Genomic DNA, 26,612 nt, shown 5'->3' with positions numbered 1-26,612 from the left:
AGCTAATTCAATGGCCTTGTACACTGTAAGGTGAGTGAGATAATGCTCACAGTGACACAAAGACACACACTATCTAAAAGTCTATACTGGGAACAATAAGCTTTGTCTATTCAAAAATCTGATGAAGAGGCAAACTGAGCCATGAATGCAATAAAGTTTTGTGTGCAGTATCATGTCTGAGGTTGAGGCTACCTTTTACCTAGACATTGCAGTACATGTCTTACTCAGCAATTTTGGATTATTCAAAGCCATATTACCTCATCAGGAGCTATTTGCGAACTTCTGTTGCGACCTTGTGACCTTGCTTTGCTAGTCATCACCTGATACCACACCACCACACCAGTTTGGTTCTATTTTTTTATATAAAATTGTTCAAACAGTGTAAATTGTAAAAAAAAGAGAAAAGTACTAGTAATTTTCTGCCAGGACATTATCCATTCATTTTCTGGATATTTCCTTTAACTCTAAAACACAAAGCAATTAAGCACAAAATTCAAAATACAGGTAAAAAAAAAAGGAAAATTCCTTCATATTAATACTGTGTGCCCTATTTTTACAGATGTTGTGTATAAATTATTACCTATAGCAACGTGTTATGATTAAATTAAAATATCACAAATATGCAGGGTAGATTTTTCAGGATTGGTTTTATAAGTTAATTTCTAGGTTAGGTTAAAAACAGATTGAATATTTGTTATTGCCAAATGAAACTGCTCATTTAAAGGAAACTGCTCATTTAAACTCTTTTATTTTTTTTTATTGGGGGGCATGGGGCCACTACTGAACCTAATGCTAAACAGATTTGTATAGGTCAAATAATACTACTAATAATAATTATGTATGTATTTATTTATTACATTACATTAATACTTTTATTGCTTACCTGACATCTTGGCTATAGCAAAAATATGATGCTGAGTCTCAGGTAGAATTAACAAAAGATATTTTATTTATATTCTATTTATTAAAAGATATTTAATAAATTATTGAACCAAGTATTTAAAACCAATATATAAAACCACTGCTATAGCAAACACTTTTGTGTATCGACTAAATGTAACTCAAAATATTTCGACAGCTTTTGTGACAACTAGCCCCGGTCTATTTTTTCCCCTGTTCCTGCCATGGGAAAGTTTCTTTGAAACCACGCGTGGAAATCTTACAAAACACTTTTATGTTCTGCTTCAGATAAGATTGGCCAGTCTATTATCGACTTTTACAGCTAATAGTTTGGCGATAAGAGCACACACGCAACCTGATACTCTCTCTGTGTAACCTCTTCCTGTCTGACGGAGCGCGTGCACTTGTTGAGTTCAGCGCTATTTAAAGGGGAAGCAACATGGCACATGCTTTAGTCAAACAGGAATCTGTCGAGTGGGAGATGCAGAAGTCAGCAGACCAAAACAAAACCTTTGTTTACACGAAGAAGAGGGGGTATGATGTTACACGCAACCCCCACTCGAATAAGGTAAAAAAGACAATGTTTTAATAACTTTAAAAAATAACATTTTGTGTTGACTGTTTGCTAAAACGACAGCAAGGCAGTGGATATCAGTTTCGAGAGGAACTATAATTAGGCTTAAAGGGCCACACACTTTGTCCTCAGTTGCTGTCTGTGTCAAAAGCGAGTACATTTGTAGTTTACAGGTGCTCGTGAACTGAAGTTGGTCATGACGAGTTTTATTTTAATATAGTCTATATTTACCAGTTTTGATCTCCACAAATTTTGTTATTAGGCTCAAATCACGCTATACTTCAAAATAAAGACTAATACAAGACCTATAATCCTTATGTTTATAATCTTTTGGTAAGATCAACAGCAGCCTCTGTCCAAGGTGCTGACCAGTCGTTGCTATGGCATCACCTTAAGAACTTGCTCTGGATGCACCAGTGAGGCTGCAGAGTCCAAATTTGCTTTGTTTGCTTGTATGTATAATGTATGTACTGAATTAAAAACTTTTTTTTTTTTTTTTTGTTTATATTAGGGTTAGATTTCCATTTACGAATGCAAGTTCTTATATTTTATTTAAAATATTCAATTTTTGGAACTCTCAAGTGTTCCAAAAATTATATCTAATTTGTTAGTAAAATAAAATTGCAAGACCTGCTAGTTCAATGCCAACTTATAATGTTACAGAACAGACCATTGTCTCTTTTAACCTTAAAATTAACAGTTTCTGGTAACTAAAATAAATGCTTAAGAGAAAATCTTTTGATGCTTACTCTAGAGAGTGAAATAACCGATTCTTGCTCTTTTTTCATTCTGGCCTTGAATGAAAACATTACTGACCTTAGCCAATTGACTGGTGTATTTATTGTTTATTTAACATTGATAGTGTTTAGCTTTTGCTCTTTATTCAGTGTGAAGTCCAAACCTACCAAACATGACTATGATTCACTATGTTTTTAAAATTTTAATCTGCTACCAAACTACCAGCTGTTTGAGAAAACAGTTAAAGGGGTAGAGCATTGTTTGCCCTTTGGAATTATTTTCAGGTTTTTTTTGCAACATGCTTTTTTGTTTAATATTGTACACAATTTCATAACATTGGCAGGTTAGCATATTTATTAGCTGTCTACTGTTTGCTATGCTAGATTTACGTTTTAATTCATTAGAGTGGTTCCTTCAATTTCATGGCTTTCAGAGATGATTTTCTATAAAAAAAAACAAAAAAAAAACACTTTATATACACAACACACTATCTGACAGCATCAGATCACTACTATAACTTGCAGTTCCCTGGTTAGCATTTGAGCCAGCACAGTATACATTTAAAATACTACCAATGTTTAATTTTTATCTTATTATTCTTTACTCTTTATCTTATTAGCAGTTATATTTAGAGTTTATCGTGTCACCGTTTGACCCTTATTTGTAACTTGCTGTTGCTGATCTTTGGTCAATTTCTCTTTGGACTTTTCTAGTCGTTTGCTGCGTGGGCCTGTACTCTGCACTTTTGTTTCATTAAGGTGGCCTTTACGTCCACTTGAACCATTTGCATCAGATTTCCGTGCTGAAATGAAGGACCATAGTCTGATCAAATGTCACGTCTCTTGGCATTCAGCCACAGGTCAGATACTGATGACAACACAGCACACCGCCTGTCGTTAAGGTTAATGACTTCTAATCTGCACAAGAGATGCCACAGAATGAGGTCATATTTTCAGTCCAGGTGCACACTACCAGAAAGCTCTGAAAGGTGTCTTTATGTATACATGAATGCATAGGGTTGATTGAGGTATGAAGATCACGGGTCTGTGTGTTGTCTTTTTTTAGTGCACACTCACTTCATTTCAGCTATGTTGACCCCAGTTAAAAAATAACATTTTCGTAGGCCTATAAATGATGCAAAGGCACTCTTTAATCAAGACTGCCTATTGAAGTAAAACATTTCTAGTGACCCACTCATTATAGAGGTCATGATGCTGTTTTTTAAGAATATAGGCTGTGTTTTTAGATCACTTTAATCTGAAGAGGTCTTTCTGTAATTGCAAGATGTTAAATATTTATAATCGACCTTGGATATTGAGTTCAAACGTTTCTTACTGTAAAATAAACTAAGGGTTGACATGTGGCTCAGGGGCATGTTGCAGGCACAGTGTCGATTTCAATGTATTTTCAATTGATGTGCTATTTTGTTTATCCTGCTATATAAAATTTGAATGAAATAACTTATGATGGCATATGATTTTGAAACAAAGTGCCCGTGTTTTTGCATTTAGGGGTGACACTTTATTACCCTCCATGGTCCCCTTTCCTGTAATCAAACAAAATCTTAAAATAATGGCTCTCATTAATGCAGCTGCTGTGTCTGTGGTGCTGGAAGTTGCCAGACTGGTGCCAAACTTAAAGCTAATGTGGTGCTTCGGGGTGTGAGAGCAGCTCTAAGGCTTTCATGTTTTTATGACGTGGCTTTCCACTTCCACCCACGTCCTTGCCTCTAATGAGCTAAATTCAGTGTTATTGTCTTGTTTTATAGACAAGAGACGTGATTTAATGAGATTAATTAAAAGAGAGGCTCGGGTTTTGCTCCGTTTCTTTATACGCTTGAGAATCAGCCTTTGCTGAAGGCGTCAGGAAAATTGTGTGAATTGCGAAATTTCTGACATTATAAAGGAAAGAGGATTACATAAACAAAAGAATGAACCTTCAGCACAAAAGACTGTGCGCGATTGATATCACAATTAGCAGAATGATTATCAAACAGCTAAAGAGCCTGTGTCATTACGTCAGACTCAAGGTTGAAGGCCATGCATCCATTCATCAGGGATGAATTAAGAATGGATGCAGAATGAAGAATTACATTATGTTGAATTAGAATGTAAGGAAATAACAAGAACATTTTTTGAAAACAAGAACTTTTAGAAAAGTTAGGAAATGTTTTTCATCTTGCCTTTATTAGATTGATAGACAGACAGATAGATAGATAGATGGATAAGGTCAATGTTTATATATAGGTCATATGTTTATAACTCAATTGTTTACCACAAAGTACTTTGGTGAAATGTTTGCTTCTTTTTTTTACACATTTTTATTTTCTGGACTGTGATGTGTCTGTTGGACATTGCTCAGCTTGAGGTTTTTGTAATCAATGACATATCAGTCATTCATCTGATGGGTCTTATTTCATGCTTAGATAGTCCTACTCGCTTGTAAATACAGTCCCACATCGAGTGAAACATTCGCTCTTTCATACAGCTCTCTGAAAAGCCAACCTCCAGAACCCATGACCCAAAACAAGGAAATTAAGAGAGAAGGTAGGAAATGACCCCTGAGAGGAGCTGTGTGAGACCGTACACTCGGTACACTGTGGTTCTCCAGTGGCACATTGTTGCCTTCCCATGGGCCCGGCAATCACAGTGCTTGAGTGTTCTCCTGTTTTCTCACTCTCAGCTGCAAAGAAGCAGAGGACAACATGCTAATTGATGCTGTGGGACTGCAAGCGTAGAAGCCTCACGTCCGCAAGCTGGAGTTTTCTCTCAGCGCCCCTCCCCGATATCCCCTCTGACCTCCTCCCTTCTCAACAGCCCTTCCCTGTCTCTGCCTGAAGTGCAGGCAGGATATTATCCTTGTGTTTGAGGGACGCTTTGCACAGTAAGAGACGAGAGCGAGGAGAAAGAGGTCTCTGTGGAGCAAAGGAGAGAAAAAGGGAGCTGCCCTGCTCTCCACAGACCTCCTCTGTGTCTCTGCTTTATCTCTCATTAATGACCGCCTGTGTGAATCGAGGCCAACAGTGCTGGCCCCTGGCTCCATGCCATGCCAGAGACCAAAAACGCAAACAACGCAGCACAAAACTCTTCTAGCATCCAAGCCGAGATCCTGTTTCACATGGGGAAATGTGCTTTTAGGAGCACAGGTGACTAACAGATGCCCATTCAACTTGCGGGTTGAAAACAAGAGCTCAGTTGGAAATGTGGCACCTTTTGGGCTGAGCACTGGAGACTTTAAGGCCCCCTTGTGGTTGTTATGTGTGCCAGTTGCCACCAAGTGTCAATGAGCTGTTGTTAGAGACTAAAAGATGTCTGGAATATCGAGGGAAATTAGTCTGTTAGCATTCCCATTCATTTCAGTGGAGGTATCTACGTTATTACAATCTTTAGGAAAGCTGATGGCAAATGTTAAGTAAACTTAAATTGATTCACACATCTATTGATAACCTGTACTGTATATAATATAGTATTGTATTTATTTATTTAGTCATAATTCACTGATTCTTTTTGCTGCTTTGTTGTGTATTTCCAGCATCTACCAGTAGGGGCTAAGTGGAATAGGCTAACTAGAGCATTGCCACAACTAGTTAGCATGGTTACTGCTGTTTTCCCAGCACACATGCTTGTCCTGTTCGGTTTCAAATGTGGAGTGTTTAATCTTGAAGGGGGTTGAGGTTAGTTTTGCATTTAAATGAAGGTAAATATGGGTGAGGTACATAAAATAAGCAAAACGTCAAAGGCTGTCAAGTGTAACCAAGCGCAGAGCTTTTCATTTCTCCACTATAAAGTAAAGCAGGGCAGTAATATTTGGTTGCACAATTTGACACAATTTCATTGTCTGCACGAATCAATTTAAATTCATAAAATGTAATTTTACTTAGTCATTGGCATTAGGAGAATAATTGTAATTATTAAAATTATTGAATAATAATAATAATAGAATGTATAGAAATGCACATTCAGATAAACATGTTGGAAATTCATGCATTATTTTTTCATCCAGACATATTTAATTTAGTACTATGCTAAATGAAAAATTACTTTATTTATTGTTCTATACCAGAAAAACCTACAAGCCAATTTACAAAAACTAATAAATAAATAATAATACAAATTAAAATATTATGTTAAGTGGAATGATTTCATCAATGAAAGGCAGTGCACATGGTCTGATATGTTGCGCTGTGATGTGTTTTTGAATTCTGCTCAGTCCTTTATATTTTCATTGTGTTCAATGTAATTCCATAGAAAGAACATTCCTGAATTTAATTATGTTCTTTTGAAGCTTTTATATATATATATATATATATATATATATATATATATATATATATATATATATATTGAATGAATGAAAATTGAATGAATGTAAGTGCTTTTATTTCAATGCTAATGTTTTTATCTTTAGATGAAGAAGGGTGCATAAAGTAAATCTTGATGGAAGAAAAAGACAACTTTACGCTAAACCACAATGGTACCTGATTTAAAAATTTCAGATGTCCTGTTGGCTTCTCAAACATTTTAATTAGTTTCACTTCTAGCCTATAAGCTGTAGAAATGTTCTCAGGGAGTTGAGGCTGCAACATAATGCCATGTTGTTATATTAAAGATCCTTTTTCTTTTGATGGATTGTGCTGATGAGACCCGTTCACAACAAAGATAATAACTATAATGACAGATGTGGTTTTAAAAAATAATTTTAAATTTAAAACAATCAAAGAGTCTGCTATAATATAATAATAAACAGAACATTATCGTGCATTGGTGTGGACGCTGCGACATAGTTGTCTTTATAGTTAACTTTCTTGGTGCGATCAAGCCTTAAATCACAGAATACTTCATGTATGGGTATTATTAGGACAGTGCCTATATACATTCAACTGAGATGCTTATAAATGTGTGTAGAGTCTGTATGCTAATGACAAGTTGATGAAACAGGACTCGTTTTGTCTGGACTGAAGAGCATGCAAGCTCTCGGGGAGGGTCAGGTGCTGCTGTCGGTCACCTCTTTCTAGGTGGGCTCCAACAGTGTGTATGTATGTATGGCAGTCCAGGTGTGCCCAGGTGCATATGGGAGATACTGACCACCCACAGGGCAGCGGTAAAGCATTCCAGCACTAGATGTTACATGAGTGAAGTGGTTAAATGAGGAAAGTGCTCTACTGTTCACAGAGAGATTAAGTACCAGTCACCCTTATCCAGCTCTACAAAGACACAGACATGCATGCATGCACAGATCACTCGGACCACCTTCTGATCGCAATCTCCAGGCTTATTTGTCCTTCACATTTTTCTCTTTGACAAATTGTTACACTTCAGACAGTGTTTCAGCAGAACAGTATTTATAACTGAGACATGATGCAATTCATTAATGTCATTTAGCTTGGAAATGGTTAGTCTCAGATATTATAGTGCATTTTTAACATCATAATATGTACAGGAGGCATTTTAATCATATATTCATGATATGTGTTTGAACAATAAAAAATACAAATCTGAATACTTTGATTGTTTTGGCGACCCTAATAGCAAAAATTTCAGCAAGGCTGGGCTTTTTCATGTGTAAACATTGAGGTAAAATGTATACCACGTTTCTTAATAGGAAGAAACCCGATGAAACATATTTAATTTGATTTGATGTAGTTAAAATCGTTCCTAGAAAATGTCTTACACAATCAGCCCATCATATGCTTTGCAGTTAAGTACAGTTCTCCTAGATTGTAATGACCTCTGTTAATAATTATTTCAATTTTTTTATAGTAGCCTATATGCAGTTTATGTACTGTAAATGTATTCATTCTGTGAGAATGACTAATTTACAGTAAGATTCTTTAGAATCAGACTTTTTTCTGCAGGTTATATCAATACTCCATTACCTGTATGTGAATCAATCAATGAATTTATTCCAATAGATTTGTTTAAAAATGCTGACTCATTCAGAAATGAATTAAAGAACTGTCTTTATGATTCAGTGAATTTTTCACTTAATAGTTTTTTTTTCAAACACTGATTCATTCGGCACTGAGACATCTACGTGTGTGAGTCCCAAAACGATTCATTTGGCTGTGTTTAGAATTATTTTCATTCGTATCTAAAAATGTACAACATTTACATCTTATCACACTTTCAGTCATTCTGCTGTAGATCCATTCCATTTTTTTCTATTTCTCACTCCCTGAATCACGCTGATTAATGAATAATTTGATTTGACAAACCTTAAGCAAAGTGGATGTGCAACAAACATTACAAAATAATGTTGTTATAAAACCAACGTAACGTATGCTTTGGTATTCAGTACAAGAATTTGCAGCTGTCAAATCTCATTTATTGATTTTTAACAAGATTTTTCCTTTGGTTGTCAGATTTGATTTAAAATCCATATTGTTTGGCTTTGCTTTTATATGTCATGAATTAAATAAAACGACTTAATAAATGATGCCAGACCTAAGGCAGTATTGATGTACAGCTCTAATCTGATACATATGCTCTTGACAACTGAAGGTTAACCAACATATCTGAGAGTTACTACACGGTCATATTAATATCTATTTTAAACTTTGACTAGTCTTTTTCATTATTAATGCACTGAAGCAATATGATGAGAAATATGATGGGAATGAGCAAAGATGTAAAAAAATCAATTATGTTAACAGCAACTTGAGTACAGCGCTTATCAGATTTGAGAACTTTACATGGATTGCATATACAGAGTGTTTTGTTATAGGAATGGGTGAGAGTAATCTCATTTTGAGGGGCTCATGGGATTTTTAATCTGCTCTGATTTTGTGCTTGCTTGCCTTTTTTACTCAGACTTCCCATGGGGAATGGCGAGAGTGGTCACAGTCTTTGCTCACAGAAAAAGAGAAGGATTTTTAAGCTTTTGTCTTTTGTTTTCTTAAAGATGTGCAGTTTTTCACATGGATGGCCACCCTGTGGGTGGGCATGTGAATGACTTAACTAGATGTAAGAAGGATGTAATATAGCCCCAAAGGGAGAGCGATGCTGATACTGTGTAGCAATGAGCTTCAACAGTCACTTTGTCAACAATCCAGTGCAAAATAAATTCAGAAGACAAGAACATATATCTCACATTGAATCTATTCCTTTGGCAGATGCTTTTAAAGAACAAACCCAGAATTATTATGGTGATCACAGGAACTGTTGCTCCATTCTAACTCATTTGAATCTTTAAGCAAAATAGGTACCACTTATCTGCATCAACTTAAACATCAAGGTTATGTTTTGAAAGCACCTGCTTGGGTGTTGCTTGATATTTCTGTTTATCTTTTTAATTTATTAATACATGAAGGCCAAAATATTTCAAAGCTTTCAGAAAATGGTTTGATATTTACCATATGCAATTTTTGTGGTAGATTGGAATCTTTAAAAAGTTGAATTATCTTCCTTGAGCCCAGTATGTGTCCACTGAGAAAGGCTTCTGATCATGGTTATGGCTCCTGCTGTGTATTTGGACTGCTTGTCACATTTGAAATAATCTTTGATTCTTAGATCAAGACTACAGATGCAAAGAACAAAATGGTTCTGGCAAGATTAACTCAAATATATTATTTTTATTAAATAAAGATTATATTAATTAAATCAAATATTATATTAATTAGAAAAACGTTTGACAGATGAACATGGGAGAACAAAAGAAATTAAGGCATGAAAAATTAAACAAAATTGACAAGACATGAGACACACTTTAGAACAGAAGAGAATAGATTACAATATATAAGCAACAAAAAAACTCTACAAAAGGAGAGGAACACAAACAAACGAGTGCAATTTTTACATCTGTCAGTTTCCCTGGAATCATTGCATCAGCCTTTAGCTTTTTTCAGGGCTATTTAACTAACAGTCCATTTAGTCATCCATCAGGTGGCATTTACTTTTGTGAAGAAATGAAACGTGTCAAATTCTTAGAGAGAATGAGAGAATGGGTAGAAACTTTTAGTTATAGAATTCCAGTATTTTGCTTTGATCTGAAACATGATTGGTTGGACAGAATCAAAACATATGGAAGACCATTTAATAAAGCATCATGTTTACTTTTCCTGTTGGGAAAGAGCCCTTGCGGAATGTAGCAATGCCTGCTTTCACTGCTCTGCTCTGTCAATTTGCTTGGATCAGCTAGTGCAGAATGTCTGGCTGTTTTTATTTAACACTGTCATTGGTGTCTGTTACATTGAGATTTTATGATTGGATGTGAGGTGAAGTGTCCTTGTCAATGGCACAGCTTGTGCAGCAAGTGGAAAACAACAACATACACTCTTTGACTCATAATTATCTAATGTTTGTTTGCATGGCAACCCCATTTGAGATCAAATCAGATGTCATTCATCTTCCATCCACACAACATCAAGAGACAAATACATTGGTCACCCATAATTCAGACTAATGGACCTATTTGAATGGACAGTTTATGGAGGAATTCATCTGACAGGCAGATGGTAATTTACCCTTTGTATTGAGGACATGAGGCATTCTAAAGATGTCAGTAACTAGGTTATGAAATCTTTCCAAGGTAAAAACAGCAGCAAAACATTTTACTTAAGCAAACTAAGCAAAATCACTCTTTTCAATCAGTTCTTTGAGTCGGTCAAACTGGCTAGCATAACAGTTTGAATCAGTTTGTGAAGTCTAAAATAAAATAATTCAGACAACTGCTGTTTGGAGCTGTTTTTCATCCGGCAAAACATGGCAGTTACCATATTAAAAAACAGAAAACAAAAAGAAAGACGGATTAAATCGATATTTACCTTAAATCCATTTAAACCAAATCAGAAAATCCATTGTATCGTTTGCACTTTAGCACACTGACACAGTCTGACAAGTATCAAGATGAAAAGTAGCATGTCTAAAGAGCCTAACACTCTGTTCTCTGCAGTTGTTCTCCTTTAATCTGTGTAAATTTAAGTTTAGTTGTGTTTCGATCGATCATTGCTGTCACTTGAGTTCTCATATCCATCCATATTCTGAGTTTCTGAATAGTAACCACAAAGTCTCATATTACAAAGTCCAGCTATTTTCTAGATTACACAGAATGCTTTGTATCAGGTTGCCTTGTCACCTAGGTCGTTCTCTCTGTTACTTGCAAACTCTCCTCTTTGGTTTCCTATTTAATCTTTTCTGTAATTGTTCTGATCCTGTTCCTCAGTGCTCTGATGAAAAGATACAGCTGGAGATGCTTGTTTTTTGTTCAAAGGGAGATGATAACAGACCATTTTGAGAATGATAAAGTAAAGTGGTGCACATTTAAAAGAAATGAAGATTAAAAAATAACTGTCAGGTTTGTTGTACTTGAGAACAGGTCATGAGTCTGGTGGAATTGACTACATATTTACCCAGCCTTGACTCGCTAGCCATGAGGGCTTGGAATTTTATTTAGCATCCATTATGCAATTGGATCTTCGGAGTCTATTAATTTAATAAAAGAAAGGATGTCTTCTAATTTAAATCAAATAACCCCAGTCGGGGGGTGTTGACTCATGGGAACTGAAGTTCGAGTCTGGCCTGTGGCATGTCCCAACCTTTATATCTACTCTTTTACTACTATTTCAAAACCCAATTGAAAAATTGGACTTTCAACTTTCAACTGAATTTAAAGTTGTGTGGTGTTTAATCTTATTTACACCTAAAAATGAAAATTTGCTGAAAATTAACTCAATTTCAGGCCATCCAAGATGAGTTTGTTTCATCACTTAATGTCTTGTGAAGTGAAAAGCTGTATATTTGTAAGACACAAATCATTCATTCATGAATTTAACTGTTGTTTCTGGCCAAAATACCATTCAATAATCCATACTAATGCTTCCTCCAGTGAAAACGTCCATCCCCTGTTGTCACATAAGAATCCATTTTTGTTTAGTAATGTGTTGGACTGTTTTCACCTGCAAACTGTGCTTGATGTGTCCATATTTATTTCCTGATTTAGGCAAGATGATTTTTTCCAAGTAAGAAAGCAATATTATGGATAAAGAGTTCATATTTTAGCCAGAAGCAATGGTTTGAAGGATTTTTCATGCAGCATTTCACTTCAGAGGGCAATAATTGATGGGCTGGAGTCATGTGGATTATTGTGATAATTTTATCTGCTGTTTTAACTTTTAGCAGACACATTTAAATGTCTTTCTTTTTTGGGAAAACTGAAATATTAATGACTCGTTCTGCACAGTTTTTGTCTGATCAGACTCTTTATTGAATAGGACTGTCTCTAATAGCAACTACTGTGATCAGCAAGTAGCAAATGGTTCGTCACTGTGACTTAACTGATCTTTGTTTTTCTTTTTAGAAAAAAGGGTATGACCCCTTTTATATGATAACAGGCACAATGAGAAGCAATAAGGGATAAAAAAATCTTCATTATAAATAATCTCCTTGTAAATGTCACCTTAACACAAATAGAGACATTTATTTTATTTAACAAGATTTAAACTTTAAGGTGTTAGATTAGACAGCTTTTGTACCATTGTTAGAGGTCATGACTGAAAATGTATTCACTGCAAGCTCTACACCTGCAATCCAGGCCTGTAAAGATTTCACTTGCTGTTTAAAAGTCCACCAGCCATCTTGGACTGAAAGAACATTTTACAACTTTAACAGAAACCATAGAAATCTACCCCCCTTTTATAACCCTTTGGCACCTTTGTGGACAACATGGTGACTGTTTTGAAAGTAGAATTGAATGCAGAGGAAGGGGAATTTCACTGTTCGTGATCTGTTTGTGTCCCACAGCTATGGCAACCCTCCTTAACAGTCATCTTACTTAACATAGCAGGGTCAAAAGTCAGAGTGTGACAGCAGCACAAAAGAAAATGTATTTTTAGCTTTGTGTCTATTAGTTAAATCCTCACTAGCCTCGCTGGAAACAGATGGCTCTGGAATTTTGTCTTTAGTAAATTTGCTGCTCTGTTGCTCGGCTGGATTGTGGCTTCTCAGATATGAATAATTATTTAGATTAGAAGCATATTGAAAGAGCTTTTAACAATGCTGCATTGTGCAGATGTGTACTTTAAGATTAGCATACCCACGTTCAGTCAGCCACAAAAATGATTCAGAAAGATAAATAATGTACAGGTGTGTGTCTGGCTTTTTGTTTTAGTCTTGAAAAATCTTAGTTTTTTTCCTTAAAGTTAATTCTCAAGTATTTTGACATTTAGAATAAAAACAAGTAGATACAAATAAGGGCAAACAAGAAAACAATGCTGTTGACAGCATCTTTTCAATCTCACCACAATGGCTTGACTTTACTGAAAAGACCAGCAAACACCTCAGCAGTGTCTATGGTGGTCACAATTAATTAGCACAGTAAAAAAATACCAATGTATTCAACTTGTCAGTGTCTTGGTTTTTCTTCTGAAAAAAATTAAAAATATATATTGGAATTGAAGGAGGATCTTTTTATCTTTTTTTGGCTGCTATTTTGGAAAAAGTCTGTAGACTCACCCCAGATTCAGCCGAGTGTAGATAGATACTGTGATTTTCTCCGGCTAAACAGATAACAAAAATTGCAACCCTTAACTTTAGGGAGAGATTGCATCAGTCATAAGAAAGGTATTTGTGCAGGAAGAAATTTGTCTTCTGGTGTTCAGGGTCAAAGTTTTTGTTCATGTCATAGTTTGTTTTGGAGAAGGACCCTGAGCTCAGGACCCATTTGATTTAGAGCAGATCACATAACAGGGAACAGAAGCCGTTCGGTGTTTTAATTTCATCTCTCTATTTTTTTGTTTTCTCCTTCACATATGAACAAACACTTTACAAACCATTCCTGATAGTGATGTCTATTAAAAATGAGTTTAATCATCGGATTGCTTGTGGAGCTGTCAGCATACTTTATTGTCTTTCAATATTTGACTGGTTTCTCATCCAGCTGTAGCAGAAGACTTTTAGAATATACATATTTCACTGCTGAACTAAATATTTATAGATATTTTACATAAAAATCTTTTCATAGGACTCCTTGTGGAGCCGTCTGAATACTTGCTTTTTTACTTAATGCGAGTTTCTGCCTTTGAGTTATAGCTTTAAAATGCAAGAGGGAAAGATTATTTTATGTTTCAGTTCGATTTCTAATTGATGGATAGGAAAAAAAGACACAGTGTCAAATTAAAAAGTAAATATTTTCCAAATTAGATTTTACACATTTATAACATTCATATATTTTTTTCACAATATAAATAGATCTGAATATGTGAAAAAATATAGTTGCTTTTATATTTTTGAGGGGATTTCTTCGAAGGGGATTGTCATATTTGGAGATTTGTGCCATTAAAAAGTTTGAAAACCCACAGGGAAGCATTAAGGTGATAAAGAGATTTAAAATGATACCTTTCCATTGGAATATTCGTTTTGTATATGTGTGGCCCTGATTGAATTATAGCTGCTTGTTATAAAAAAGCAGTCCAAGAGAATTACCTGAACTTGAAGTATTACTCTTAAAAGATCAGCTTTTCATCACTGTTTATTTCTCCAGTTTATATGCCGATCCTTTTTCCTCTTTGTTGGTGTTGAGAGATAAGTGGTGAAGTGATTGATATGTGAGTGTGTGTCCGTTCACTTATTGAGGGTTTTGTCATTGAACTTTCAGTAGAGTGCTGCGTGTAAACAGAGCGATCTCTGTGGAAAGTATCAAGCAGCGAAGTCAAGAATCTGAGTCATACTTCTGGTACCATAGTTTGCTTACCACTAAAAAGTGATACCACAATTCATAAAACACAGGGTTGGTTCGAAGCCAGACAGTCTAATATTGATGGAGGGGGATTTCTGTACTTTTGCTGATGTTTTGGAGAAGTTGTTTCACATTGATTTTTGTTGATGCAGCCTTCTCTTTTTGTTTGTGCATGTGAGTCATGCCCTCCTCCAGCTGCTAAAGGACTGTAATTTCAGTTATTGCTCACTGTTCAAATACATATTTTTGCCGTTTAGAGTCATCTTACGAATTAATGGTGCACATGTGGATCATGCTTATTGCATTTTCCTCAAGGTTCACACGTGTTTGTCTTTCTGCATTTGAGATTATTTGCTTCTTGTTTTGTCTTTTTGCCTAGTTGGTTGCTTTCCATTTGAGGGATTCTTTTATAGAGTTTTTTTTTTTTTTACACAGACCAGAGGCGATGAAATTTGTTGAAAGAGTTTCATGCAAAGTCATCATAGATCAGAAGAATTAAAGGAATACTTCACCCAAATATGAAAATGCTATAATTATTTACTCACCCTCCCATCATACCAAAATCATACGTGTGAGTTTTTTTTTTTTGTCTATACAATTGTATGGGTGAAAACAGTTGAAAAGTTTTTTTCATAATGTCTTATTTTGTGTTCTGCAAAAGAAAGTCAAATAGGCTTGGAATGACATAAGGGAGTGTAAATAATGACAGAATTTTCATTTTTGTGTGAACTATCCCTTTAACTTAGCACAAGCTCTGCTGATGTCTCATGGCTTGTTTCTGGAGGGAATTGAACAACAAACATTCAGTAATCAAGTTTAACCGCTATGTCACTCAAAATGACATTCACTCTCTCCACCCTTGACCTTCTGCTTGTGTCCTAAAAGTCATAAGTTTCTTTCCTTGGTTATCCTTTGTTTGTGTCTTGGCTCTTTTAGCAGCTCTGAAATGGATGCTTCTGGCCTGAATTAAGAGCGTGGGAAGATGCATATGGCATTAATACAGCAATTTAAGTGACGAGGGTGTTTATGAGAATAGCATGTGTTCATACATTCCCTATTTGGTTAGCTGGAAAGGTCTAGTCTGAGTTGTACCCCGTGACAGCTTCTATTGGAACTATGTGAAAAACTCTTTTTGGTTTCACCATCAGGCAGCCGAACCAGACTGGGCAGTCTTATGTTTTTTTGGGGGTTTTTTTCCTCCAGCATTCAGTTTGTGTCTGCTTATAACTGTGAAGACATTTTTACCCTTTAAAATGACCCTTTAACCCAAACCCATGATTTAAATCTTCTCAAATCAGTAAACATCTCCTGCACAAACCCACTCTCATTTTATTTGGATTCAGCAGTCTCAACTGAGTCTCAGACAGCTGGAAAAAACATCCTCTGTCATCATCAATGCCAGAGCAATCTCCCATGCAGCTCCCGCTGGACCTGGAGGTGGATCATGTGATTGGTACAATTAATTGATGTAAGGTAGCCTGGGACTTTTTGGCTCTGTGTCTCATCACTAGCATGGCAGCTGCATCAGGTCAAATCATTCTCTTAACAAAACACTTTTCAGTGTTTTTGCTCGGATGAAGGTCTTCACTTGGTCATAGGAGAAATGTGAGAATGTGAAAAGCACATCAGAACAAAAACTCAGCCTCTGATCTCTGAGAAAGAGAGTCAGTTTGTGTATTTGACTGACATGAAAGATTTCCTTTCTCACGTCCTGAAATGGATCAAATTTCAAACCATGGTTTGTGTTTGGATCAAGATGAGAGTTATGTTTGATGTGTAATTGTTGGTCTATTCTTGCAGATATGCATATAGGGGTGTTTTTATTTATTTATTTTTTAACTATAGACACTTCTGACCCTGTGAAGTTTTAGAAAATATATATATATCTTTTAAAACATGTTTTTCCCACTCTCACAATCCATTATTTTCAAAAGGCAATGATAATTCCCACCAATTCCCAGTAATGAAAATTCCCACAGTGACTTTTCCAAATTCATTGCGTCCCAGAATATATGATTTTGCAATAATTACATTTTTATAACTTTTTATTAATTTTTGAGATAATTTGACAGTTATAGCTTGGTTGTACATGACACCCAATATAAATATTCTGCTTGCAAGTTGCTAGTGATATTTACCTTGTTTTTCTTATTTGTTGTCTTTACTTGTACAAATGAATAGAGAAGGCCATAGCGCCAAACACTCATCCGAAAGTCCAGTAGACAAATAATATGGGGGGGGTTAGGAACAAAATTTTCATCAGGGTGGAAATTATGTGGAAATGTTACACAGGATGGAAATTATTTAAAATATTTGAAATAGTTTATTTATTGCTCTTGTTGTTTAGACTATCATATGTAATTCATTTTTTATGATGATAGTTTTTCATTGTTTAAGATTTTAAGTCTTGGGTGAAACAGTTCAAAAAATCAACTTTTATTTTTTTTTATATGATCTTCATAAAACAAAAAAAGAATAAAATAAAAAATAAATCCGTTTTCATAAAATAAAAACCAACCACTGGAACATAAAATTGCCCAAAGTTGAAGAAACTCCCTTGAGCAGTGCGTTGGTCTCACTCCAAGAACATTAAGTCAGTCCAGACTATGTGATAAGAAAAGTCAAATTTCAAATTATGAGGAACAATTTTGGATGGCAGAGGTTATGTCGATGGCTCAGCTCAACTTTTCTCACCATTGAGAACATGAAATTGCAATGTTTCTTCTAAAGCAGCTCATTATAGTGCTGTTGACACTGATGAGTTTCACGGGCTCTCATGAACTCTCCATTACAGGATCAGAAAACATCACTTCCATTGTAAAGTTCCACTGAAGAACACCCTTGCTTTGCTTTTCTTCTACCTTGGTGCTTTTTTGGCACCTTTATGGACCAGCTGCAACATTTTCCGTGTAGAAGTACCGGGAATTTCAGGATTCGGATTGAGTTGTTTGAACTGGAATCCCTGTGTTCTTCAACGTGACCTCTTGCTTGAAGTCTAGAAGAGCTTTTGAAGGCTGTAGACTGGCTTTTGTCAGGTCAAATACAAGGCTTATATGTTTACCACAGAGTACTTAGTGCTGTGTGTTTGGGGTGGTGCTGGTCATGGCCAAAGTAGAAGGGTGGTGGCATTGATCTTATGATTACAGGTTGGCATGCACATCAGCTCTCCTTGCTTGAGCTTGTGTGGGCATAATACACACTGGCACAAGACACACACTCTTTATTGTGGTTTTTACGCATGTGGAAGCGTTCACACATTCCTGCTCTGCCTGTCCCTTTACTGCTACAAAAGCAAAGCTGTAATAATCTGAGCCAACAAAACATGGCAGACCCTATGATATAAGCAATTCTTTGCATTTTGACTCTTAAAGAGATAGTTCATCATTTACTTATCATTATGTTGTTGCAAACCTGTGGTTTTCTCTATTCTGTGGAGCACAAAAGATGAGGTTTTGATGTTTCAGTGTTATTTGAACACCACAGAAAGAAGAAAGACAGTTATTCAGGTTTGTAGGGCTGCACAATACAATACTGCACAATAAAACTGAAATTGTGATATAACTTAGTGTTATCATGAATTTGCAAAGGCTGAGATTTATTTAAATACATGCACTGCGTCTTTGTTCCACATAAACCTATCTCTCTAAGCTCTAAGATTTAGTCACTTATAATGTGCATGTGCAACCATCTTTCCAAACTTGTAATGAGAAGTACTGATAAACAGATGTACCCACTTTTTTCTTTTTCGATAATCTGTTTCACTCGTATTTGCCACAATACAGAGAAAAGTTATCTCTCTATTTCTGTTTCATTGTGGCTTTGAAGGCTTCCTGCGGGTTTTCACCAATGTGTAAACTATCCCTTTAAGTGCTTTTTATATGATGCATCCATAGACTTTTTATTTTGTTTGCCATTCTTTTCATGTCCTATTTTTTACAATCCTTTTTATCTAGATAGCCGTGCTTCTGTTGTGTTTTTTATAGATAGAGCAAGTCTCGCACTCGCTCATCTTGTCATCTTGGCAACACAGTGTCACTCTTAACCAGTGCCAAGTTCCTCACCGTTTCCCACACGAAGAGCTCCGGGACTCATTGCTCTAATCTTGCCATCCATGCGTGCCATCAAACAGACCACTTTCCCCAGTCCAGCCATCCGTGGCCACAATCAGAATGCCAGTCCTAGGGCCTGTGGACGTGCCCTCCGGAGTTCTGCCTGCAGCTCCGTTGTCAGAGACATTAATTTGCTGCTTGGGCCCGGTTCCACTGATGTCTCCATTACACATATGACACAAGGAACCATTCAGTGTTCGCAGCGCTGTCTGAGTAATTATATTTGATTAGTTAGAGCTGTTCTCATTCAGAATGTCTGTTGCTGTTGCTTTTGACTCATTATCAATCTTCTAAAATCACTAGTTACAGGAGTATGTTGGCTTGTAGACACCCTACCTAAGCACATTTAGCCATTTGCATGTGTCAGTAAAGGTCAATGAAATGCTTATTTAAGTCAAAGTTGTCTTGGATATGTTTTCAACAGCTCTCCCAGTCTCTAATATACGGTATAGTTAGTGTTTTAACAACCCTACAAACAAACAGAAAGGAAATCTGATGGAATCATAAGTGTCTAGGGATAGTCTTGCATAAACCACCAGCTTTTCGAGCAAAATAGAATGTCCGTTTTTAATCACAAAGGTTGCAATTCAGACATGGCAGAGCTCTTAAATACAGACCATCAGTGGCGCACTGCACAGTTAACTTCAGAAGATGACAGACATGATAGAAACTACAAATAACATCCAATGGCTACTGAGTAATAAGTCTGTATGCTTGCCACAGCATCTTTCTAGAAGCCAAAAAGTACTGTTACATGATGTTTGTTTAGGGCTGTTGGTTGTATTTGTACTGTTGCTAAAGAGCCATTTTCTGAGAACAGTTGAGTGTTTGAAGTTTCAATAAGTACAGGTAGATATTAATATATATTTTAAATAGTATATTGATGTATTTTTTATCATTATTTAGATTATACATAAATCAATAATATATTTTGTCTATTTTGCCTGGTTTTGATCTAATTTGCAAAATTTTGCATTGTGTTGATGTAATTAAGATAAATTGGCTTGCAGATATTACGGAAATATAGCATTTAATTTTTATCTCATGATGCAGCAGCAGAATCCCCCCCCCCCCCCAAAAAAAAGCTTTGTGAATTTAATATTTCTTCATGTCATTACATTGTTTAGAGCATTAGAAAAAAATGGAAAATTAAATTTTTTTAAAAATTATATTTTATTCATGTTTTATTCTATTTTTTTCTAAAAATGAAATGGCATGAATAGACATCAAAAAGGCAAAAATAATGGGATTTTTCTTTTTAAATCACCAATACATTTTTAGGTTTCAGGATTTTTTTTCTTCTAAACTTTGTTTAAGGGTGATTCTCAACTATGTTATAAAATATATAACAAAATGATTTGATATACCATTTTGTTTTATGCAATATGTGTGTAAAAATTTCCATAAACTGGTTTTCCCTTTAAACACAGTGTATCTATACTGTATCTAATTTGCATATTAATGTGTTGCTGTTGGGACAGCATATTGAAAAAAGAATTGTCATAAAGGGAGTAATAATTGGCCAGATTTTCATAATAATATCTAATATTTCATAACAAAATAGATATATAATTTATTTTCCTATTCAATTGTTATGTCTCCCAAAATGCATAATAAACATGCTTTTAGTCCTGGTGTCCTCTATAGTGGACGTGTATGAAATGATGTCCTGTTTCATAACAGGAAGTCATATTTGAATTTGAAAACCCATAACATTTTCCTGAGATGTTGCTTTATGACAAACAATTTGAAAATTATTCAGATTTAAATGATAATTACAAAATATAATAATATATCCATAAGGATGTAAAATGTTTCACTAAATTAAATTTAGCCATCTTTAAAGACCTAGGAGAGGGTGTGGTCATGGTGAAACTTCCGATCATTTAGTATCTCTATAAAGCCTTGAATGTGCTCTGTACAGGACATCCAGACTTACAACTGTGACATGTGAGGCCTCAGAGAAATTCACTAGTCTGCACACGTGCAACAAGATGTGGTGTTATTGACACAAGTGAGACCAAAAGGAACTTGCCATATCCTCCTCTACTAAGTTTTTGCCTCTGTAGTGGACATTATATTTTATATCTTCATGTGTTTTTATATTATTATATTTTTATATCTTCATGTGTTTACAAGGCCAAAATCATTTTTACAAACAGACCAATTAACATAACCAGATGAAAAAGGGCTGAAAAACCAAACTTGCATATACTTGTTTAAAAAGCAAATCTAGCACAGCCTTTCAGGGTTTTGGGCCTTCCTTAGTGGTTTTTCTGAAGGAGCAGCCAGAGGCGCGGCAATGATGATGCAAGTCTGTCATTAAGGAAAAGACAGGCTGGCTTCAAATGCCACAGCTTTTGGTCCACACAGATATTCCTAAATAGGCATTCATCTCTGTGGAGCACAGTCTTACTCAACAGTGCACATGTGGAGTCTGGTAATATGAACTTAGGGCCCCCTGGCTGTAGCATTTGTTTTGTAGAGTTCAGGGTCAGGGTAAATGTCAAAGGTCACGGCAGCAAAGCAGCAGTCTTGCCCTTTTGGCTGTGCGCCACACTGTGGTGCGATCCAACTGTGACCTCAGTGACCATTCCTTGGCTTTGCTTGCATTACAGACTTCCTCATATAACAAACAGTGAATTGGGAATAGAACTGTATGAGCAACTACATAAGGCCTTTTATTCATCTGTGACATATGGAAGGGAAATATGTTGATTTATTTAAGCTTTTCCAAACAATCTTTTAATAATACAGCTACAGAGGCTTAGTTGAGTAAAGATTAATTATTGAAATGAATGCAAAGTATATATGTTTATTATTACTTTAATAGCTCTTGTAGAGATTTTACATATTTCCACAGAATGCAAGTGTAATTAATGTAAATGTGAACAGGAAAAATCAACAGGAAGTCGACATTGGCTTTATTTAGTTTCTATAAAATAATATTTTATATATACATATTTATATAAAATAATGTTTATGAAATAAGTCATTTATTCTCAACATGCAGAACTGTTTCTATTTTAAAATACAGTATATTCATTATCATAATGTTTTAATATAATATTAAAACATGATTATTATTTTAATATAACAAATGTATTAATGCTTATGAGGTTAGCAGCCATTACTCCAGTCTTCGGTGTCACATGATTCTTCAGAAATCATTCTAATATGCTGATATGGTACCCAAAAAGTGTATATCGCCTACTTTTCTTATCATGCAATCAATTCCCAATGAATTAATCACGTTTTGTCATAAAATTTTTACTTGTTAAATATGCTGTTTCATTTTGAAATGTCACATTATAGAAATAAAATGGATTCCAACATTCACTTCACTCCAATTTTAAACTGAACATTGAAAAACAAATTTAAATAGTTGACTCTTCTGTGTCCTCTCTGCAGGGGATGGCCTTCTCCCTGGAAGAGCGCTTGCAGCTTGGAATTCATGGCTTGTTGCCTCCTTGCTTCCTCAGCCAGGATGTGCAGGTATTGCGTGTCCTCAGAAACTACGAGCTGAAAAAGGATGACTTGGACAGGTGAGGAAATGGTTCACTGGCATCCACCCTGTTGCTGTCAGACAGTCCTGCTCCACTATATTTTTTGTCTCATATCAATCTGTTGTTCTCTGTAACTAGATTTCACACCTATCAGATCACAGAAATAGTGTTAGATATAAGACTTACTGCATTTGGACAATAAAAGTTGATCCTTTGTTACGGCAAGGGGGGTTTGTTTGCTTTCTCTGTTTTTCTGAACTGCAAAGCAAAGGGATATCAAGAGCTGAATACCCCTGCTGGTTGACGGGACATAAAAGGCATCATCAAAGTATCATCTAAATAACATCAATAGCAATAGGACTTCAACTATCTTCTCAGTTAGCATTTCCCAGAATTCATTAGCCCCTGCTGTTATGCCACTCCCAAAGCAGTAGGGGATCTGTTCCCATGTTTTACAGGCCTGGAAATTATGTCTCCGTTATATCTCAAGGCTACTAGTCATGTAACAGTCTTTGCCAGACAGTGGACATGATTTATTTCTGGATGGGTCTCTTTCAGTCTATTGACCCTGACCTCAGCATACATATCACTGACTGCTGGAGCAATGAGGGATTCTTTCCCAGACTATCAGAGCTATTTTGATGTTATGCTGCCTAAATTTTGTGAAGGGATGAGAAACATGCCAACAATTTTTAATTAAAAAAATTTGAAGGGTATTTTTGTCAAAGATGAAAAAAGAGAGTAAAAGCATTTATTGGCTTTGATTAGGGAGACAAATAGTTTTGACAGTTTGTTGACCAAGTACAGTACTGGCCTCTGAAACCAGTCTCTGCCATAAGCAGTGGTCAGTGGACTGAGGAGCAGTAGTGAGTAGACATTTCACAACAGAGCTAATTCATCGCATGATACACAGATTCTCATTCTGATCCTTTGTTTGATTAATATCAAGCAGCGGGGACTGCAGAAAGCATTGATTATGCGTAATCTCTCTCTCTCTAGGCATTTGAATAAACTAAATCAAAGCTACTTGTGTAGTATTGATGTGTGATTTGAGATCTGCATTCATTATCATACATTGGGCTTTCAGTCTCTGTATTTTTGTGCTGCCTAGAAGCTGGCTTCTTTATATGATGATTGGATGAGCTCATAAATAGGGTGGTGATTTGCAACAGATGGCACTTGGTATTTAAATGCACAGATATAGGCACAGAGTTAATGGAATGTCGTGACTTGTAAGGAATAGTGTGACATTCATAATTTATTTTTTTTGTGAGTGTGTGTGTAGTGCAGTATGTAAATATTGTAAATGCATGGTTTTGAGCTTAAGTGATTTTGGAGAAAGCATTTTGTGGAAATATTGCTGAAATGCAGAATACGATTTAACTTGATGTGTGTTTTGCCGTAATACGCGATTGTTGTTTCCTTTTGACTTTTAACAACAGGAAAAGGACTAACACATCAGTGGAAATGCAAAATACTGAAATTATTGAAATATCGCAAATGTACAATTCATGATATGCATATGGCAATGGAAAGCAACAACTGAATGATTATAATATTTCAAAAGGTTTCAGAAAGTCAAAGTTTTCGGTTGACGCAGATCTCTTAGATTAGACTTGGCACAAAACTTGTGGTGTATGTGTGTGTGTGTGTGTGTGTGTGTGTGTGTGTGTGTGTGTGTGTGAGTGTGATAACATATGCGGAACGATTAACAAGCTGTCACGATACATACATACTACAAGCTGTCTCTGATAGCATACTACTCTGAGAGGATGAGTCAGCCCAAGTCACCCGCCACTGATGACTTAGTGCCAAAAGAACGTCTTGGTTATATCATTTAGCTTTGTAATATATTTAAATATCATTTAAATTGATTGTACACTCACTGAAAGCATTATCATATTGTGATTTTTAAGTTATTGAAGTATTGTGCAGCCTTTCACATCAGGAAGAACATTTAAGTTTGAAAGTTTGGTTGGAAAAGTTTGAAAGAAAGAGAAATGCATTAAGAAAGAAGCTGTCTATCTGATTTAAGCGTATGCAAGGAGAATATTCCTTAAGGTCCAGAATTATCACGCTTGTTAACATAGTCTAAGCACCTCATTTTAAAGTACTGGCTTCCCCTTCACAATGCCACCACATATAGCAGGAACAGTATAAACTCTGTGAATGCCATTACTTCCAACAGTTTATTGGGAATACATACAGCTTTACAACAGCAGCTGTCTTTGCCAAAATAGAAGACGGCCAATCCAGCTAGTGTAGCCGAGTCTCAAGAAGGACGTTTGGTTGACTCTCCTGAGACACAGTTAGGTAACAAGGTGGCAAAATATCACTCACACATTTCACCCTCACAAACGATGTCAGAACGATGGGGTCTAAGTTATCATGACTGTCACGACAGAGCTGACAACATTCCTGCAGAGTTCGATTTCTTCTCAACCCACCTTTTACAGTCCTGGTAAACATCTGTTTCCTCCTGCCTCAGGAAGGTGGGCACGCTTTTTCTGAGCCAAACAAGAGAGATATTATGCTTTTGCCTTGATGGAAAGCTCGCTCGGACTGATGGGGAATGTGACGCGGTCTTGTTAATTTGGGTCAGATGTAGAACTTGAACGTATTTCTCTTGAACGTATTTCTATAACAAGGAACTTGTGTCTAAGCTCTCTGGGGGCATTTTTGTGCACGTTGTGTATTTTTCCTAGCTTTTTGACATAAGCAAGGAAAATCCTCAATTATTCTTGAGCTTTGTTTGGAGGCAGCAGTCAAGACTTTTTAATGTGACAGTCTGGTCATATCTGTACTATATTTGTTGGCATTTTCATGTAATTTATTTCCTAATATGTGTCCCTCTGCCTACACAGCTAAATTAAATCCTTTATAGTTAAAAAAAAACTATGACTATTTTGGTGTCATCGTCACCAAGGAGGGGTATGTCAGAATGATTTGTTTAACATTTAGTGTATTATTAGTATCTTTCATTCTCTTTCACACATTTTCTCCTCAGTCCTTGTCACACTCTTGTGGATGTGGGCTTGTCTGTTCCTCCAATTAACTGGTGTCACACCAGCTGAATTGTGACGGCTCAAATACGGGTAGGAGATTTGGAAATTTGCTCTTTTCTTCCATAATCACAGATTAAGAATTAAATAGGTCTGACTGATTAAACCAATGCATCTGACGTTCCCTCCGATTCCCTGTCAAATACTGTATTCAGAAGCCCCATTTTGGCAGCAAACTTTAACATTAAATTTACCAGTCTACTCATCAGTCTTTGCAAACATAAGTCTGTGATGCCGACTTTAAAGGTGGGGTAAGTGATTTGTGGTAGCCAATGTTGATATATTGAAATCACCAAAACAAACTGAAATCCCCTACCCCAAAAGGGTCTCACCCCTTATTTGATAGCTCCGCCCCACACATTCGTACACATCCCAGGCAACGATTAGTTCTGTGAAACAAAGCAAAACTCATTATAATCAGTGATGCTGTCTACACTGGATGCTGCGCCGCGACGTGACACGACAAATCCCCAACAGTAAACTGCTGCCTCGTTCTATTTATGACATAGTGACACAATTTCAAATGATTTTCAATGGTCGCTTTGTCGCGTCCAGTGTAGACAGACTTTAGCTGTTGCGGCGCGGAGTGGCGTCCGGTGTTCACATGGGGTAAGACTTATTTTGTCCCATAGACGTTTTCCTCTTTTGTTTTTTATCCGCCATCTCTATATTTCTGTTGTTGCTCGGCTCGGCTAATGTCCGTCATGTGCACTGAGCGCTCTCTCCTCTGCATCATAATTAGACACGCCCCTTAATGCTGATTGGTTACAAGTTTGTTTTGGTACTGGGCCCGACTCAGTTTTCTAAAGCGTTTTTGAAAAAATACATACCCCATGATTGGGTAGGTTTACTTAAACCTCCCTTAAAGGGATAGTTTACCCAGAAATCCATCCTATTTCACCTCAAGCCAACCTAGGTGTAAATGACTTTCTTCTTTCAGACGAATACAATCAGAGTTATGTTTAAAAATATCCTGGCTCATCCAAGCTTTATAATTGCAGTAAATAGTGGTCGTGATTTCTTTTCCATTATAAAGAGTGCTCCAACTCGACTC

The 26,612-nt window shown here is 36.1% G+C and overlaps 1 protein-coding gene across 1 annotated transcript in view; it reads left to right on the top strand.

Annotated features, from left to right (window-relative positions):
- Positions 1-1,246: 1,246 nt before the first annotated feature.
- Positions 1,247-26,612, top strand: part of LOC306878503 (NADP-dependent malic enzyme-like) — an 88,257-nt gene continuing 62,891 nt past the window's right edge. Inside the window, exons 1-2 of the mRNA XM_079430937.1 lie at positions 1,247-1,468; positions 22,402-22,535. Of these exons, the coding sequence (XP_079287063.1) occupies positions 1,340-1,468; positions 22,402-22,535 (263 nt within the window). The 5' untranslated portion in view covers positions 1,247-1,339. The remainder of the gene's footprint in view (positions 1,469-22,401; positions 22,536-26,612) is intronic.

The sequence above is a fragment of the Barbus barbus genome (genome assembly GCF_936440315.1).
Source record: "Barbus barbus genome assembly, chromosome: 12".
In the NCBI taxonomy this organism is placed as follows: domain Eukaryota; kingdom Metazoa; phylum Chordata; class Actinopteri; order Cypriniformes; family Cyprinidae; genus Barbus; species Barbus barbus.
This window is presented reverse-complemented; position numbering and strand designations above follow the sequence as displayed.